Source organism: Apis mellifera, linkage group LG1, assembly GCF_003254395.2.
Source record: "Apis mellifera strain DH4 linkage group LG1, Amel_HAv3.1, whole genome shotgun sequence".
In the NCBI taxonomy this organism is placed as follows: Eukaryota; Metazoa; Arthropoda; class Insecta; order Hymenoptera; family Apidae; genus Apis; species Apis mellifera.
Window position 1 is genome coordinate 2,018,484 of NC_037638.1, and position 20,325 is coordinate 2,038,808.

The 20,325-nt window shown below is 28.3% G+C and overlaps 2 protein-coding genes across 2 annotated transcripts in view; both read right to left on the bottom strand.

Annotated features, from left to right (window-relative positions):
• LOC409852 (transcription factor SPT20 homolog) overlaps positions 1-15,168 on the bottom strand; it is a 28,717-nt gene extending 13,549 nt beyond the window's left edge. The window contains exons 1-2 of the mRNA XM_393342.7: positions 15,049-15,168; positions 2,675-2,929 (exon numbers count right to left, since the gene is read on the bottom strand). Of these exons, the coding sequence (XP_393342.3) occupies positions 2,675-2,929; positions 15,049-15,168 (375 nt within the window). The remainder of the gene's footprint in view (positions 1-2,674; positions 2,930-15,048) is intronic.
• A 986-nt stretch (positions 15,169-16,154) lies between these two features.
• On the bottom strand, positions 16,155-20,088 carry LOC102654804. The gene is made up of 3 exons (XM_006558622.3): positions 20,059-20,088; positions 19,619-19,822; positions 16,155-16,604 (listed from the first exon to the last, which is right to left on the bottom strand). Exons 1-3 carry the CDS (start codon positions 20,086-20,088, stop codon positions 16,449-16,451), a joined length of 390 nt encoding a protein of 129 aa, XP_006558685.1. The 3' UTR covers positions 16,155-16,448.
• Positions 20,089-20,325: the final 237 nt, after the last annotated feature.

Here is a 20,325-nt window from a genome sequence, read left to right on the forward strand (position 1 = left end):
TATATAATTATTTATATATATATATATAATTTATTTCTCTAATTATATATTAATTTATAAATAATTATATATATATATATTTCTCCATAATTTTTTAAAAATTTGTGCGAATTTTTTTTACACAGTTTTTATAATTAATTAACGTAAATGAAATTTATATTTTCGCGTGGAAAACTTTTAACCAATCCGATCTCACAATGCTTAGAATTGGTTATCTTTGTTCAACGTGTTAATCACATTATCGCGCTATCCCTCTCTCTTCTCGTTCGTAAATCGAAAACTATCGATTCTCGAACCGATCGAGATGTTTTACAATCGATTTAAAATCGCGGTGAAAATTTAGAAATCTCGAAAGTTGGTACCGCATTGAACGAGAAGTGAAACAAGACACTGAAGTCGGTGACAGGCTGATTCTCGTTATGGAAGTTTTATATATATATATATATATATATATATATATATACACGTTCATATTTTATCTTTAGTTTTTAACATACAATGTTATTGCTGCATCCTGTTTTCTTTCCTTAAACAATCGGATGTTCGTCGTCGTTGTACATGTTTATGCAAATTCGTAATATTCTTGGGAACACAAGAACGATATAATAATGTTTGTTTCGATCGTTAAAAACGTTCTTCGGCGAATATTTTATTTTATTTTAGCCATCGTGCAGCATTAGGAATATAAAAAGAAAAAAAAGAAAAAAGAAAAATGTGACGGTGGATAACCAAGTTGTGACCAAGTTAAAGATTATATTATTTTTTTTTTTTATTGTTCTTAGAGTTTAATTCTTGGGAATATAAAAAATGATGTATTAAAAAGAAATTCCTGGACAAATGAGTTTAACGAATTGATTTTTAAATTGTTAGTAATTATTTTTTTATGAAAAATTGCAACGATTATGTCTTTTTTACTAATCAATTTTTAATTCTTGTAAAATATAAAAAAAAAATGATGTAAAAGAAATTCCTGGACAAATGAGTTTAACGAATTAATTTAAAAAAAAAAAAAAAAAAAAAAAGGAGAAGTAATTGTTAGTAATTATTTTTTATGAAAAACGCAACGGGGGAAAAAACGATTATGTCTTTTTTACTAATCAATTTCTAATTCTTGTAAAATATAAAAAAAATGATGTAAAAGAAATTCCTGGATGAATGAGTTTAACGAATTGATCTTTTTGAAGGAAAAGTAATTGTTAGCGATTACTTTCTATGAAAAAAAAAATTCAACGAAAAAAAAAACGATTATATCTTTTTACCAATCGATTTTTAATTCTTGCAAATAAAAGAATGATATTAAAAAATTCCTAAATGATTATTTTTTATGAAAAATCCAACGAAAACGATTATATCTTTTTACTATTCGATTTTTAATTCTTGCAAATATAAGAATGATATTAAAAAAAAATTCCTAGATAAATGATTATTTTTTATGAAAAATCCAACGAAAAAATGAAATGCAACGATTATATTTTTTTACTATTCGATTTTTAATTCTTGCAAATATAAGAATGATATTAAAACTTTAAAAAGAAATTCCTAGATAAATGATTATTTTTTATGAAAAATCCAACGAAAAACGATTATATCTTTTTACTATTCGATTTTTAATTCTTGTAAATGTAAGAATGATATTAAAAAAAAATTCCTAGATAAATGATTATTTTTTATGAAAAATCTAACGAAAAAATGAAATGCAACGATTATATCTTTTTACTATTCGATTTTTAATTCTTGCAAATATAAGAATGATATTAAAACATTAAAAAGAAATTCTTAGATAAATGATTATTTTTTATGAAAAATCCAACGAAAAAACTAATTATATCTTTTTACTATTCGATTTTTATATTATTATATGGATATTATTTTTATTTAATTCTTGCAAATGTAAGAATGAAATTAAAAAAAAATTCCTAGATAAATGATTATTTTTTATGAAAAATGCAACGAAAAAACGAAATGCAACGATTATATCTTTTTTTTTTATTCGATTTTTAATTCTTGCAAATATAAAAATGACATTAATATTAAAAAGAAATTCCTAGATAAATAAATAAATCAGCTTGAAAAAACTTTAGTGACAGAAAGATATTATTTCTTGCAAAAGAAATAATATCTTAATTATAATGTTCTTCACATTATTTTCACTCAATTTTTCCTTATTAAAAAAAAATTCTTAGATAAATGATTATTTTCTATGAAAAATCCAACAAAAAAACTAATTATATCTTTTTACCAATCGATTTTTAATTCTTGCAAATGTAAGAATGATACTAAAAAAAAATTCCTAGACAAATAAATGAATCAGTTTCTCTGTTAGAAATTAAATTAATCCTTAAAAAGATATGACAGAAAAATATTATTTCTTACAAGAGAATATCTTAATAATCAATGTTGTTCACTGCATTATTTTCACCCAATTTTTCCTTATTAAAAAAAAATTCCTAGATAAATGATTATTTTCTATGAAAAATCCAACGAAAAAACTAATTATATCTTTTTACCAATCGATTTTCAATTCTTGCAAATATAAGAATGATACTAAAACATTAAAAAAAAATTCCTGGAAAAATAAATGAATCAGCTTCTCATTGGAAATTAAATTAATCCTTAAAATAGAAAGATATTATTTGTTTATTTTCATCCAATTTTTCCTTCGTCGTCGACTTACCTGGACGAGAGCTTCCGGTTGCAAATGTTTCAAGAATTCGGCTTGCTGATAAGAAACGGAGGACGGCTGCTGTTGCTGTTGCTGCAATCGAAGCTCGGCTTGCATCGCGGCAATCGATTCGGGGGTGCAGGATGCGCGAGCCTGGACCCAGGACGCTGCAAGGATGAAGCTTCCGAGTACCACGGACATCGTCACCAACGTGACTGCCGCGATTCTAGCGATTTGAACCGCCGTACTCTTCGGCCTCATGTATGCCTGTAATTAACAATAAACAAATTAGTTGATGTCGACGATAACAATGATCTGCGTGTTTTTAAATAAAAGGAAAAATAAAGTAGAATCTGCATATCTATAAATAATATAAAAATCATGGTTGCTGGAAAAATATATGAATGTCGTATAAATCAATAATTTTAATTTTTGTTCAATAAGAATTAAAGAATAATTGAAGCTCGAATATTTTTTTACGTGGAAAATATAGAATTTTTTTTCAATAGGAAGAAGAATAATTAACAAAGTATTGAGAAGGAATGGAATTTTAAAGGGAAAAATTATTTTACGAAAAAGTTTGAAGAAATATATTTAAAAAAAAAAAAACTAAATATCCAGAAAGTAATTATTTTTTGATTGGAAAATGAGAAAATGACAAAGAAACGCATAACTGGGAACAATATTTCTTCTATATATTCTGTTTTATTAAAGGAAAAGATATAACGAGATCTCTTGCAATCTCAGAAATCTAATTACTCGAAATTTTCAATCGTTATTTTCGTCGTATTCCATTTTATGCTAATCAAACGTGTGCGCGCGTATACGCGATTATATCGCGAATGGTTGCGGCCATAGATGAAGAAAGGAATGGCTAAACTTGACTTCCGCGATGATCTCACTACGTTGAAATAAACCGGTGGCATGAATTTAATCACCATATTTCCATCGAGGTATTTTTAATCGTCTTAATCCCATTGTTGGCTTTTTCTTTCTATATATATATGTATATAATTTCCAGAAATTTCCTATTTCGATTACGCTACTTATTACTTATTAATTTTAATATAATTCACATTCGAATACGCGATGATATTTGAACATCCTATCTTTCTCTTTTTTTTCATCCGTCATTTCTAATAATATTACAAATAATAAAATTAATTCGTAAATATCGGGAAGAATTTTTATTTTATTAAACGTAGTTTGATATCGTTATCTCTTTCGTCTCGCTGATTTAAAAAAAAAAAAAACACGATTCTTGATGCATCAAAATTACGCAAATGCAAATGATATAATTTACATGAAAACGCGAATGCGATTGTTTTCCACATGTTTTATCCCTTATCTTTCATCTTTTTGAGATCAATATATCATTGACTATGAAAAAAAATATATATCTGAATCACAAATAATCATTTCTAAAAATAAAACCGTTTAACAATAAATCAACGAGCATTGAAATGTTTCTCGAATCCTAGAGAAAAAAAAAATAAATGTAACTAGATTAAAAAACGTGATTGAATCACAAAATCATTCTTAAAATTAATATTTTTCATTCATAATAATTCTAAAGAAAAAAGAAAAAAAAAAAAGATGACAACTTTCTAATTCCTATTCTAATTCCAAGTGTCGTTTATCGATACTTCGAGCAAGAACAGTTTCTGCAAATATTGGATGGATCGGTTGAACACGCGCACAGATCATTAGAGGATAATGTAGTCGATGCGAAATGCGCACGCAAGCGCACAAACAGTACATGAAACTTCATGCTGGCTAGCCAACCGAGTCGAGGTCTTTTGTCGTGTTTCACGCTCTCCTTTCGCGTGGTCTCGCACCATTCCCACTTGACGGGATAATATGCAAAGTTAATCGCGGGAAAAAGTGAAATATTGGAATGGAATCGTTTTTTTTTTCCTTAAACGCGTGTGTTTTCTCATGTTTTTACGGGGAAAAGTGTCACCGTATAATCCTATTAGGAAAAAAATTCTTTAATCTTTTTGTATTCATATTGCAATGCTTTCTTATCGTTTCAATTTTGCAATGCTTCGTTGTGATCATGTGTTTTGCAATAATTTGTTATCCTGTTTGCTTAAGTTTAAGTTAAGTTGTAATAGTAATAAATTTATTATCTGAAATTTACAATATTAATAACCAAATTTTCCCATGGCTTTAGGTTAGTTTTAGGTTAGTTTAGCGAGTGTAGTGCGTATTGTAGCAATGCTGCATGTAATTGTGATTGAAATTCGATTCTTTTCTTTCCTCTTCGATTCTGCTCTGAGCAATTGAGCATTTTAGATCAATGACCATGATCTACGAAGAGATAATCGATAAAAATCCATAATAGAGTCGTATCGATGATTTTCTTTGATGGATTAACTCGTCGTTAATTTCTTTTTTTTAATTTTTCTCTACACGAAGAGATCGTAAATTAATTAAATATCGCAAAAGAGAGTTACTCGACTCGGAAAAAAAAAAAAAAGAAAGAAACATCGACCTGCTTCTTCGATCTATTACGTAAATAGTCACGGATGAATATGAATATTATTTTGACGTTAATAATAGCACTTGTATCGATAATTAATTACCAATGATTTCATACAGATATTCTAATCGTATTCAATATACGATAAATCGTATTCCATGCTTATTAATTAATCTCGCAATCGTCTGAATATCTAATAAAAATATGTATTTAGATAAATTTTGATATTCTGCGCGAATAAGTTGGAAATTCATTAGAATTATAATGACATAAGATTTCATAAAACGAAATGGTTTGCATTTATTTTTCTTAAATCTTTCTCCAATTTAAATTCTTTTGATGCACACCTATACATACAGATCAAGAATATTCAATATGAAAAGGACACACGCATAAATATTTAAACGCTTCTCGTAATTTATGATGTAATATATATATAAATAATTCTTTATATATATATATATATATTCGTCAAATATCTTAAGTGATTACTTAACCGTTAAAAATCATTTATCTAACTGAACATGCAATAGTTATTTAAAAAAGAAAAATTCTATTGAAAAAATGAATTGAAATTCTCGCGAAATTTTAATTTAAAATTATTATTATTACTATTATCATCGATCGGTAAGTTAACAAAACGATTCGGAATTCAAGAAAGTTATTAGATTAGAGATACCATGTCCGCCGCGTTGGAAAACAGAGATTTGAAAGGTACTTTTACATTTACCCGTGGCTCTCATCTTTATTTCGACATCGTGCCGCACTATGTGAATAATCAGGAAGAATCTCGCTTGCTTATATTGTAAAAACGACGGTACCAGTTACCGTAAAGATAAATCATCGTGGTGCATCATCGTCTAAAGAAATTTACCAACTATAAACTGCACGCATCCCTTCAAGTTGGTTCTAAGTGTCAGTTTATATACTTCCGATCCCGTAATCCGATCGTTCGTTTCGTTATGAATCGATGCGATACCGCAGTGTTTTCCAATCCTCCTTGGAATCGCAACTCTCTTTTGCAATATTCGTGTAACCTGCGACCACAAAGGATAGAGGTTTATTCCTTCTATGGAGGAACGGAAGGGGAGAAAAAATGAGGAGAATTAATATTAACGGAGGTTAATTTCTGGATCGGTATTTTTTTTTTTTTTAACTTTTCTTTCGTAATATTCATACAATAGAATAAGTAAAATTAAAAAATATAGGTTAGAAATTTTTCAGTCTTTGTTTTGCAATATTTCCATAACCTTTATGAATTAGAATAAGTAAATTCAAAAAATTACACTTAACCTAACCTAATCGAACTTAAAGTAATCTAGTAATTTTCTAGTTTCTTTTTCCAATTTTGACAGAGAATAACAAAAGAATTATATATAATACAACGATGTAACTATATCAAAATAAATACAAGTGTTAAAAATCGATTTGATTGAAACACAATCGACGAGTTGAAAACCACTGAACTATCGAATCGAACTTAATCTAATCTAACCTAAAAGATTACTTGGGTCGTCATTTTCCAGTTTTTTTTTCTCTCGAGTCTTGATAAGGAAAGAAACCCCTTTTCCTATAAAGAATCATTCCTACTGAATGTAGCATACAACGTAATTATACCAAAATAAATAAATATTAAAAATCGTCAGCTAGCAGTGGAAACGTGACACGGAAAAAAAACATTTCGCAATTGAGAATCGTTGAACAATCGAATAAAAATTCGCGAATAAAAAAATCGAGAAAAAAAATTTTCACACAGAAATCCCTGTATAAATCGACAATACATTTTTTATACAATTTTTCCCATGGGAATTCAGATATCTGGTTCTCAGACGTCAGATATCTGGTCTGCCTGCAATCTCGGCTGCCTGCTTTTTAATTGGTTTTAATTAATCGAAAAGGGCAAACGTTTGTGACACGGACTGTACTTGTACGTATTTGTAATGACCTCGATGTGGATGGACGACTCTAAGGTGAGAGGCCTCGAGGAGATAGTAGGCCATCCGAGGCTGCCTTTATGCTGCTCGATCTGCCAGACAAAAGTAAACAGGCACTGTTGCCAGGCACTCCACAGACCAAAGAATTTATTGTATTTACGCACATATGCGCGTACGCATGACAAAAATTGTTGAAACGTATCCTTTTCGACATGTTTTTCTCATTGTTCCTCACGATCCAAGGATTCTGGATTGCCAATCCATGAATTTAAAAGAATTCAAGCGAATTGATTTCGAACATTATTTTCCTTACACATTGTCGATCAATATGTATTGATATTATATCTCTAGTAAATTGAATAAAGTGAGGTTAGGATATTTTCGTTTCGAAATATATCGAAGAGAAATTAATATTAATGTTTGTAATTTTGAAATTATTCGAAACTTTCGAACAGACTTACGTCCATTTCTAATTTGATGAGAAAAAATAGAAAGATTTTAGATTGCCAATCCATAAATTTAAAAATTCAAGCATTGATTTCGAACATTTTTTTTCACTTTATCAATCAATGTGTATTGGTATTATATGAAAATTTTTAGTAAACGAATTTAAATAAAGTGAGGTTAGGATATTTTCGTTTCGAAATATATCGAAGGGAAATTAATATTAATGTTTTTAATTTTGAAATTATTCAAAACTTTCGAACAAACTTACATCCATTTCTAATTTGATGAGAAAAAATAGAAAAATTCTAAATTGCTAATCCATAAATTTAAAAATTCAAGCGAATTGATTTCGAACATTTTTTTTCATTATCGATCAATGTGTATTGATATTATATGAAAATCTCTAGTAAACGAATTTAAATAAAGTGAGGTTAGAATATTTTCGTTGCGAAATATATCGAAAAGAAATATTAATGTTTCTTCCATTAATTTTGAAATTAATCGAAACTTTCGAACAAACTTACGTCCATTTCAAATTTGATAAGAAAAATAAAAAGATTTTGAATTGCCAATCCATAAATTTAAGAATTCAAGCGAATTGATTTCGAACATTTGTTTTTCTTATACTATCGATCAAATGTATTGGTATTATATGGAAATCTCTAATAAAGGAATTTAAAGTGAGGTTAGGATATTTTCGTTTCGAAATATATCGAAGGGAAATTAATATTAATGTTTGTAATTTTGAAATTAATCGAAACTTTTGAACAAACTTACGTCCATTTCAAATTTGATAAATTTAAGAATTCAAATGAATTGATTTCGAACATTTTTTTTCACTATCGATCAATGTATATTAGCATTATATGAAAATCTCTAGTAAACGAATTTAAATAAAGTGAGGTTAGAATATTTTCGTTTCGAAATATATCGAAGGGAAATTAATATTAATGTTTGTAATTTTGAAATTAATCGAAACTTTTGAACAAACTTACGTCCATTTCAAATTTGATAAATTTAAGAATTCAAATGAATTGATTTCGAACATTTTTTTTCACTATCGATCAATGTATATTAGCATTATATGAAAATCTAAACGAATTTATGTAAAGCGAGATTAGGATATTTTTCGTTGCGATATATATCGAAAGAAAATTAATATTAATGTTTCTTCCATTAATTTTGAAATTAATCGAAACTTTCGAACAAACTTACGTCCATTTCAAATTTGATAAATTTAAGAATTCAAGCGATTGATTTCGAACATTTTTTTTCCTTACACTATCGATCAATGTGTATTGGTATTATATGGAAATCTCTAGTAAATTGAGTAAAGTGAGGTTAAGATATTTTCGTTGCGAAATATATCTAAGGGAAATTAATATTAATGTTTTTAATTTTGAAATTATTCGAAACTTTCGAATAGATTTACGTCCATTTTTAATTTGATGAGAAAAAATAGAAAGATTCTAGATTGCCAATCCATAAATTTAAAAATTCAAGCGAATTGATTTCGAACATTTTTTTTCCTTGCACATTATCGATCAATGTGTATTACTATTATATCTCTAGCAAATTGAGTAAAGTGAGGTTAGGATATTTTCGTTTCGAAATATATCGAAAGAAAATTAATATTAATTCTTTCTTCCATTAATTTTTGAAATTAATCGAACGTTTCGAACAAACTTACGTCCATTTCAAATTTTTGAATGAGAAAAAGTAAAAAATATTAAATTTTTTATCTACGCCCATGCACGCCCACTGTATATTTTTAAACAACCTAATAGATACAATGATCGTATCGTATTTAAGAATTCAAAAGACGATTTTAACACGATTATAACATTAAAATCGAATATTTAAACGCAACAAATCAATTTAATCAATATATATAATTATATCCATTATCACGATGAATTGAAATTTAAATATTCGCCAAATATTAAAGAATCAAGATAGAAGCAAGATAGAATAAAAGGGGAAAAAAAAGCATATACAAATATATTTAAAAGCAAAAACTTGTATCGTTTTGATAGATCGTAGCCAAAGAAATCAAGTAGGATGACTCTGTCAAAGTGTACGGGACTTTTTAACTCGCAGCTATAGCTGTTACCGTCTAATTAAAATGGAGGAAGAGCGATCAGAGGCAGTCGTCGTTTCTTCCGCGATCCAAACGTTTCGTGTTGGTGGACGATGTTGAGGTATGCTTCGAAACACCGTGACAATTAACTTAATCACCGGCACCACTGTGCAGTTAACAATCCATCCGGGTTTCCTTTCTCGCGCGTCTTTAAAACTTCTTCTTCTTCTTTATCTTCGACAAATATATATTTAAATAATAATATGTTGAAAATTTGATATTTCTCTTTGTGGCGAGAAACATACGTGAAAACGGAGAGAATGGAATAGCGATTCCAGTAGTGTAGTATATTAAAAAAAGCCAATTAAAAGAATCGAGGAAAAATATATATAGAAATAACTTTTCCTCTTCTGCGAAACGAATATTAAAAATATATTCTCGCTTATATAAGAAACGTTAATTCGTGCAAAGAAACGTGACTACGTGTTCTATAAATTGTTTCGAGATTTTACGCAGAAGAATTTAAATTTCAATTAAATAAATAAAAAAAAAAAAGCAGATTAATTTGTATAAATATATTTCACTAAAAAAAATATATATATATATATTAATTGTTTAGGAAAATTTTCTCATCTTCTAAAAAAAAAATGAAAAATTGTATTTTTCCTCTATATTTATCTATCTTGAATCCTTTTATCCTACGTTAAATATATATACATATATTGTAATATTGGTTGAGTAATATCGTAAAAGTTTAAAAAGAAGACTGTGACGAAAGAAAGGATATATCGTAAATGAATATGTTATATAATATTGCAGGATATTCAAGTTTCAATTACTTGCTATTCAAATAATAGCAGGATGGCCGTATTATGAAATGATTACTATCTACGGTTCGTGTGCTCTCCTAACTTTATCCTGTAGGCAACCGCTAACCAGGCATTAAAGTCTCCGTACTTGGATAGTTGACATGCACGGTGTGCGCGTAGTTATTCGAGATTTAAACTTTTTTTTTTTTTCCCCCTTTTTTAATTAAATTCTTGACGATAAAATATTATTCTTCGTTGTTGTCGATGTTGATGGAAAAAGGGGGAATGGAGAAAGGGAAAAATACGACGAACTTGTGTCGCCAATCCAATCTAATAAATATAAATCGAATGAAGAAAGAAAAAAGAATATAACGTGATGAAAATGATAATTATTGGTGAAAATTTAAAAAAGAAAAAAATTGGAACAATTATATTCGAGGATAAAATCTATGCTTTGTCTCGTGATCGCAAAAATGTTCCGATAATGAAGCTAAAATAAAATTTATAATAAATATAATAAGTAAATAATATAATAAATATAATAATAAATATAATAAATTTATAAAAAATAAAATTTATAACAAGTATATGTATATGTAAGCAAATATCGATTCTCTCTCTCTCTCTCTCGTTGACTATTTATAAGCGTGGATAAATATATCGCTAAGTAATTTTACGATGCAACGATTTATTTAAATTCCATACTTGTAAATTCCGTTCGACTCGATAGTTGATTCTGGTCACGGTTCGATTGAAAAAGAAACGCAGTTTTACATCGCTGCAGGTGAAATCTTTTACAAATGTTTTCAATGGATGGTATTTACCACCATACGATGATTCGTCGATAAGTATTTTACGAGATGATGTACCGATCGGTATTTACGTACCGTGGTTATCGATCGAGCATCGAGTGTTTGAAATTTCGTTAATTAGAAGCATAAGGAAAAAAAAAAAGAATATATTTCCATATATCGTAACAATATTTAATTTATTTATATATCCTCACCGTTGAATTTATTCGTTTAAATAATAACGCGAATAAATAATAACCTCGAAATCTTTTCAAGAAGAAATTTTTCTTCGAAAATTTTCCCTAAAGTAAATCTCGAATAATAGAAGCAACGTGAAATCGTTTCTAATCCACGATTAATAATTCAATCATTATTGGCGCGTACATCCTTCCCCTTTGTCTCAACTTTTCGCACGAAAAATCTATCCTTCGATTTAAAATACGCGCTGATGTCATCCAGGACACGCGCCTTCTTTCCTCCCCCCCTCCCCCCTCTTCGAGGACGAAAATTTTGTGCCAACGTTCGAATTCCTCGAAAACAATCTTTGGGAATAAAGAAACAAAAGAAATGATTAAACGGCAGCCATGGAAGTTTCTAATGGCGGAGAACGGCACGAGCGGATAGAAAGTTTTTAATGAAATGAACGAATGGAGAGAGGCCGAGAGAGAGAGAGAGAGAGAGAGAGAGAGAGAGAGAGAGAGAGAGAGAGAGAGAGAGAGAGAGAAGAATTGGCCGACGACGTTGAAAATGAAACCAATGTCACGTATGATCGAATATAAATTCATTTAATCTCTTGATAATTGTTCCAAATTATAAATCTTCTAAAATGCAATATTTAATCAAGGAAGATGGTTAAAGAAATTCTAATTTTTTGTTGAAAAAACGAAACGTTATTCATCATTTGGTTTTTGAAATTTGAAAAAAAATTATCGCGGTTGGTCATTACAATTTTTTTGCGATATTAATTCTAAGCTAATTCTACGTCTTTCTCGATTTCTCGTTGAGAAATTACTTATCAATGACAGCGGGCTTATTTACTTGAAACGGATGCGCATGAATACGGTAAACATGAATTATGGATATTCGTAGTCATTTGCGTCATCCAAGTATCATCCATTTCTCTCCGATTCCTTGGAAATGGAATTGTATTTTCAAACGGATAATTTAAAAATTTTCCTTTCTTGTAATTCTTTAAAGAACTTGGGAAGTTATTTCCTGTACGTAAAAAATGGAAAATCTATTCGCTGTAATCGTGGATCATTTGATGGTCGATCAAAAATTAAAAATTAAGTTTTATTTCCCAGGCGTAAAAATTTTTATTCCTCAAAAGAAAACTTTCGACGTAACGCGTTAAACGGGATAGAATAAAAATCAAAAGTTTCGTAAAAAATCAGGTTTCGATCTATGACTAATCAACACATCATCGCTTCGTTCGAAACGAAGTTTCTCTCAAGTATCGAAATGAATCTAGCATGAGGAGATAAAAATTAAAATCGGATAAAATAATAAAAATAATTCTATTGAAAACAACTTGTATTCCATATTAATCTTATCTCGATAATTATTATAATAATTATTCCAACATCATTGTCGGAGAAAGTTCATCGTTAAATTCTAAAACTAATTAAATTCTTTCACCCATGCCATCTCGTTTCATTCCACGAAGAGAGATATATCTAGTCTCGAAACACCAGTTTCCAGCCTATTAACCTTATCCATTCGCTATAATAATATATATATATATACATATATATATATATATTGCTGAAATTACACGAGATGCTAAACTTGACAAGGTTAGGTTAGGTTTTACAAGATACACTTCCGTTTTTTACGTGCAAGTTTCGATCGATCGAGTAAATAAACAAGTGTACGTGTATGGAAGTATGGCTTGTGCAATTAAATTTATCCAGAAACTTTCACGGAAGTGCGTAGCCGCACGGATTTCCGCACTCTTTTATGAAACAATTCGAAATATGTATCAAACAACGGATTTTTGTACGAGCTGTAATTTATCGTATCCGTTCCACGAAAAAAATATATCTCGATCTGTCTTCCTCTATCCTGTAATTTATAAAAAACTTAAATTGATAAGCAAAACTGATAATCGGCCTCTTATGTAAATTATTGTTCTTCGATTCTTCGTGTTATGCAATTCTTTTCATTTATTTCCGAAATAAGAATTCCTTCGGAAGGAAGGTATCCTTCTAATTAGAAAATAGATCTTGCCACAGATAGATAAATGGAAATAAAAATATTTAACATCTTCGATAATAATACTTGATCTTGCAAATAAATTTTTGTTTGATGTAGCTGTTACGTAAAGAAATAATATTTTAAATATATGTTTCAATATCATAACAATTAGTAACTCGACGCTAGCGCCTCTAGTGGTTGTTGAGTATACTACAGTATTCGATTCAATGTACTTATAATTATTCATTACATTTACAAACTTTTTTTAACTTTGACATTACACACAGGATGTTTGGATTCTAAGAGAAATGTTACGATTTTGCAATGACAATTGCAATAATTTGCAAAAATGTTTGCTAAAAGCTATGAACTTCTTGTTTACTGATAAAAAATTTTTTACAGGTAACAAATTTTTTTTTACGAAAAACAGAATGTACACATAACAGTAATATATCAAAGGAATTTTTATAGCATATAAAAAGGATTATTAATATAATTTTGTAATCAAAAAGTAATTTTAAGGTTATTAAGCAAGAAAATTTTTTTTTTCGCATATGTTATAATCACAGCATCTTAAACGGAAATGATATTTTGAACTTATTCATAGATCCATGTCCTTGTGCATATTCTTACACCTTGGTCGAGACAATTGCATTGGCCTTGCTATGCAAAAACACAGGCAGTCGTAAATCTAACGTAATGAAACTTATTCAATCGATATGTTGGAGATATTATTATGGAAAATTATATTAAACACTTTTATGATCAAACATTTGTTTATTTAATTACGAAAGAGGTACAAATTTGAATATTCATAAGAGAATGACAATTCAAAAAGAATTGGAAAACACTGATCTATGATAATGATGTTTAAATTATATAACACGCTATGCTAGAAGAAAATGCTAAGCAAATACTAAAAAAAAATTAAAATTGCTAATTACACGTATTTCTATATATAATTGTCTGGGTAATTTCATTTAGTTAGTTATTAAATTTTTTTTTTTTTTATGAATTATTTATGCTATATTTTTTATTATCATTTAAGAACATTCGAATGTTTGTATATTTTTAATAATGTGAATCGTAAATCATAACAAAATATTTAGAAATAATAATTCATCGTATTAACATAATCACTATTACCAATAAGATCATTATTCATAGAATTCCATGTTCTGGAATTACGTACCACGTCGAATCGTTTTTAAATTGTAAATTGATATGTCGATTGTTTCCCAATAAAGAATTCTATTTACAGCAATTATTTGAGATTGTAATCGAATATTTTATAATTAAATGAATTTCTTGAATCGTTAATGAATAAAATTATGATTCGATATTTTTAATTTGGCTAAAGTCCCCCAATTTTTATTTTAAAAATTGAAGAATAAAAAAATTCATATTTCAACAAAATTTTGAACATAAAATTAGAACGAAAAATTTCTTTTTTAAAAATGACAAACAAAAGACAACAAACGATGAAACAACCGGTACACAACGATTATTATAACCTAATTCTTTAACATTCTTTTATTAAATAACTCATAATCTCAATCAAATCTAAAAATTTAAAATTTTCAAATTTATCATTCTAAAAAAAATAGAAAAAAATTTTAGACAAAAATAATTCTGAATACTTACCGGTGGCGGTTCGGTAGAAGAATACACCTCGCTGGGCGCGTAATTACTATGAGGCGGATGTGCCATCTTTTCCGAGACAACTGCCACAGTTGCCAAGGAGTCCGGTTGATCCTTTTCCATCTTCCTCGGTATGTAGTCTAAAAACGTCTTTCTTCTTCCTAGAGCACTGGTCGATTGATCGATTTCTCGATTACGAGCGATGTTTGGGTACCCTCAATGTTTTGATATCTCGAAAATCCTCTCTCCCTTGATCGACAAGAACACTCGATGTCGATCGCTCGACGAATCGACGAGCAGTGAGCGGGCAGCGCCGTCTGACACCGCTAGCTTAGGGTTACCCCCACCACCTGTTAAAGAGTTACTGAACCTTTTGGTATATTACCTCTCCGATGGGTATGCCTTCTGGTACCGAGATATACCGTGTTCTTGTGTCGGACTTTCTAAACAGCATAACGTGTACATTCCCGTCCGTGGGCGAGACCGAAATGTGTATATGTATACCGCTCATCTATGGGAGGAAGGCGGTAGCCGGAGAAAAATGTGAAACGAGTTTTTTCGTATTTTTAGATAGTTGTTAGCATTTTGCGACTTGGTTTGATGCTAAATAACGGTGAGATATGATATTTTGCTAAAACAGGTTAATCATTGCCTTTAAAGGAAATGAAGGAAATATAAATGAGAAAAACAGCGATTATATTATGGTATTCTTTAAAATGATAATGGCTAAAGTTGACAAAGTTTACATTGATTCACACAATAACTTCTTTAATATTGTTTTCGTTCATAAACAATGTGTATCTCTATAGAAAAACTGTACCGATTGTTCTGACAATAAGTTTTTTTGTCATATCAAATTACAATTGATAAAAATATTGAATACGAAAAATTGTCATTTTGTAAGGATTAATTATTCGATAAATAAATTTTTAAATTTGATTTAATTTGTTATTTAATATACAATTAAAAATCTATGGTAAAAAATTTATTGAATATTAATTGACAATTCAAAAGTGTCAATAGCATAATAAATTTTCTCTTCGAATAAGGATATAAGTCAAATTTTATATTTTTATTCTTAACATAAAAAATTATAATAAAATCGATAGTATTTTTAAACCTTCAATTCTGAAATAAATATTGATATTGCAAAAATCTCAATTTATAATATTTAAATTATACCTCGAAGTATGTCATACGGAATTACTTATTTGTTTGTTATTTCATATAAAGTATTAATATCTGGTGGGAGAAGTGAAAACTAGCTTTGATTCGTACCGTACGACTCTTCCCTATCCGTGCAACCATATACACATACGTATATATATATATATATATGAATACGTTCAAATACATCCGTCATTTACGCACTCAATCAGTATGCGTATATCTCAATGTGGAGATCAACGTTCGAACTCGAAGTTTTGCAATGTTTTTCTCCCCTCCACTTCTTCCACCTGCTGCTCCTTCTTTACCTCCACCTCCTGCTCGTATTCCATTTCTCCTCCCCTGCATCGGTAAAATTGCATCAACGTGACGGACGTATGTACGGACGAATCCTGGAACGAATAACAAGACTGTTTTTGAATGTGGAACTCTCACTGGCTTTTAAAAGGACACATGGTTATTTGGCGCATGCGCATGCGAGATGCATGCGAAGTAGCTCGTTTCAGCAGGAGCGGCGTAATTGGAAAGGCGATTTTCGGGAAAGGCGATTAAATATTTTCTCCTTGGCGGGATGTAAATCGCGGTCGTGTGATAGCGGTGTAAATAACGGCGTTACGAATACGTTGTGGCAAATGGGAATGAATATATTAGAATAAAACGAAACATAAAAGTGAAATTCTATTTTGCAATTCACAATGTTTAAGAGTAAATAGATTACTTTTTAATAATAAATTTAATAATAAATTAGTAATAAACTTTAAAGTTATATCTAATGAACAAAATTTTTTGTAATCATAAATTAATTAAAAATTATTTTCATTAGCTTTATAATTATTATTGATAATTATAATTGATTTTATAATTGTTATTTTAACACTAGCATATATCAGTTTTATTATCAATTCTATTTATTAATCTATTATTATTTAATGCAAAAAAGAGAAATTATGTGAAAAATCATATTCAATGTTATTCATTCAACGATCCATGAATCGTAATATACCGCTTTAAACATATACTTTGTAGCAATTTATATACATGCAAACATTTTTTTATTGTGAAACTCGAGAAGAATTATATCCTGACATTACCAGATTTTAAAAAAACAATCAATCCAAATATCAATCTATCGCCATTCTCAAAAATGAAAATAATAAAAAACAACTTAATTAATAAACAACACTCGAAATTTATGCATCAATATTATTAGGTTAACTTTTTTATATCAATTACACTGATACTTTTTCATTATTACTTTACTAACTAATTAATTAATTTTGAAAAACGATTAATTCTTCTAATTATATTATTTTCTTTAAAAGTGGAAAAAAATGAAAGAAGCCTTTCTTTTTCAAGTTAAAATTGGTACAATGAACGAAAACAGATCGCAGTGGAACGCGTCGTTACCTGTATACAGGAAGCAACTGATCAGAAGAATCGAGGAAGTTCATATTGTAATGTTTGTTAATGGTGGATACGTATACGTGACAGTGAACGCAATGAAGGGCCATCGAATAAAATGATTGAAGGAAGCGTTGAAAGTCTTTTGTTTATCGACACTCATTTAAAAGGCAAGTAATAAGTACTTTCGAAATTTCACATCGTTAATTCTGTTCCTATCTCTATTGTGATTTAACAAAGAAACATATTTCACTTCTCTTATATCGTCTGCAATAAACATAACCTACATAAGTCAAATATTTTATTTTTTTTCCTTATAAAATTCGATTATCTTGAGATTTGATTATATAAAATTATTAAAATTAAATGTTAATAATGTTAATGTTATTTTTAATAACTTATAACACTTATTTATTTTAAAATAATTATATTATTATAATTCTACAGAGATCAGAATAATCCTTTTTCTTATTTCAAACAGGAAAAATTTTAATAGATAAAAGAAATATTATAAATTCATTATAAATTCATTATTAATTATTTATCTATTTTACGTTAATAAAATACTAAGATGTAAAAAAATGTTTATGTTAGGATACATTTATAGATTCGAATACCCGCACGTGTGGTAATATCTATTTAACACGTTGTTATATTATAGACTGTGCGTCAAGTTAAAGATAAAAACAAATGGTATGTGATATAAAATTAAATTATCATCTAACGTCAAAATTATATGCATACATATGAAAGATAAACATAGTTAATGAACGTGAAAAATACTAACATAATAAACTTATATCTTTTATATCTTCTATTTTCATCTTTATCATAATTTAATTTTAATATATGTATTATTGTAATATGTAATTTTGTTTTTTCTTTTTTTCACCATAATATACGTAAATAATCATTACCAATTATTAATTTCAGACAGCATTCATGAGCACATTTGTTATGCAATTGCTTACAGCATCACAGAAAATAAAGAGTAAATTTTTTTTCTCAATTTTGAACATCGTTAATCAATGCACGAAAATTTACATCTTCTGTTTAACATCTTCTGTTTTCACATAATTGATACTTATGCAGATCATCTGTACATTGTGAACGACGAATGGCACGCATCATGTATTCTTTATATTTCTTCTTTTCATTTTTTAACGACGCGTTTACCTTGTTTTACTAAATGAATATATTGCCGAGTATTTTACACAATGATATATCTTTCGTACAAATATAAACCAGCGTTTCTCAACTTCTTTTCTACGTGGCTCAATATATTTGTTTATAATTCATTATGCATAAAATGTATAAAATTAAATATTACCATTATTGTACCATATTAAATAAATAAATAATATACGTATTTATTTTAAATTAGACAATTAATTTAACAATTAGAAAAATCGAGCGAGTCGAATATTTTATCAATATTGATTTTATTAATTCAATATAATTAATTCAAATATTATTCAAAATGTTAATGTATTCGTAAAACATCTTTGAGAAATAATGTTTAATGAAACCAAAACAAGCATAAAAGTGGTAAAAATATTGAAGATTTTAGAATCAATTTTTTAGGTTATGTAACACATTAATACGTTACATAAAAATCATCGTAATTCTTAATGATTTCTCTCGAGAAGTTCGATTGTTCAAGTTATCAGATGTTGCATTTTTCATTTTTTTCTCTCTTATTTCTTCTTTTTTTCCGAATAAATAAGATGATCGATGTTTTTATGCACGTTTCGTATTTTCTTGGAAATATCTAATAGTAAATATCGATTATTGCCAGACGGAAAATTTTCTTGGCTCAATGCTGCCAACACTTCTATTTTTCATACTATAAAAAGACAAAATGTGATGCATTTAAAGAATTATTTGTAATAAATCGATTTATATAAAAGATTAAATCGTTCTTCTTTTTTTTTTTTTAGAATGATGATGTGTTTTCGAAAGTTCTGGATGATAAAAAACAATTTCGTTGGAATTTCATCCTTACCTTAATCTTTGATGATTTTCTTCTGGTTTCCAAAGATAAAGGAAAAAGATTCGAACATTTTATACAGCTTCTCAAGGAGATTACTCTGAACGTGACCACAATGATACTCTGGAATGAAGTACGTAGTAATTTTACCACAGAGTTCGCTAACTTTATTCTCAGACCTTGTATTATATCAACAACGTGCGTGCATTTTAATATTTTCTATCTTTTATCGTTTTACATTACATTTGACATTAATAATGCATAAATGTTTGTTATGTTAATGAACAGATAAAATGGTTTCTCTCGTTTGCCACATATATATATATATCTACACGAAGAAAACTTTGAAGGAAAGTCGAAACGAATTATTTCGATGTTAAAAATCTATATCGGCACAATGTGACATGGATAGAAGGAAAAAAGGATAAAAGAAATAACTTAGATATAGCTGTTACCAACAAGAATTCGAAAGTGTTGCTAAGCATCTTTTTATTGACAATTACGTAATAGGAAATATGGTAACAAATGCAATCTCTAACTTCCGTAATTGAACAATTTCTCTTATTGATTTATTGATGAAAATAAAAACATCCAATCTTTTTTATTTAAAAAAAAAAATAATTTATATCAGATTATATCAGTGTTCTCAATCTATGGACCAAAGAAATGCAAATTTTTCATATTTTTGTATTACTAGTTACATTCTTTCTATTGTTGATGTT

Bases quoted from the DNA above. Each gene is read 5' to 3' on its own strand.
- LOC102654804 (XM_006558622.3), bottom strand. From the start codon at position 20,088: ATGCTTAGCAACACTTTCGAATTCTTGTTG. The intron at 19,823-20,058 runs GTAACAGCTATA...GATAAAAGATAG, and splicing joins ACACTTTCGAATTCTTGTTG to AAAATATTAAAATGCACGCA. The intron at 16,605-19,618 runs GTAAGGATGAAA...TATTCGTTCCAG, and splicing joins GAAAATCATCAAAGATTAAG to GATTCGTCCGTACATACGTC.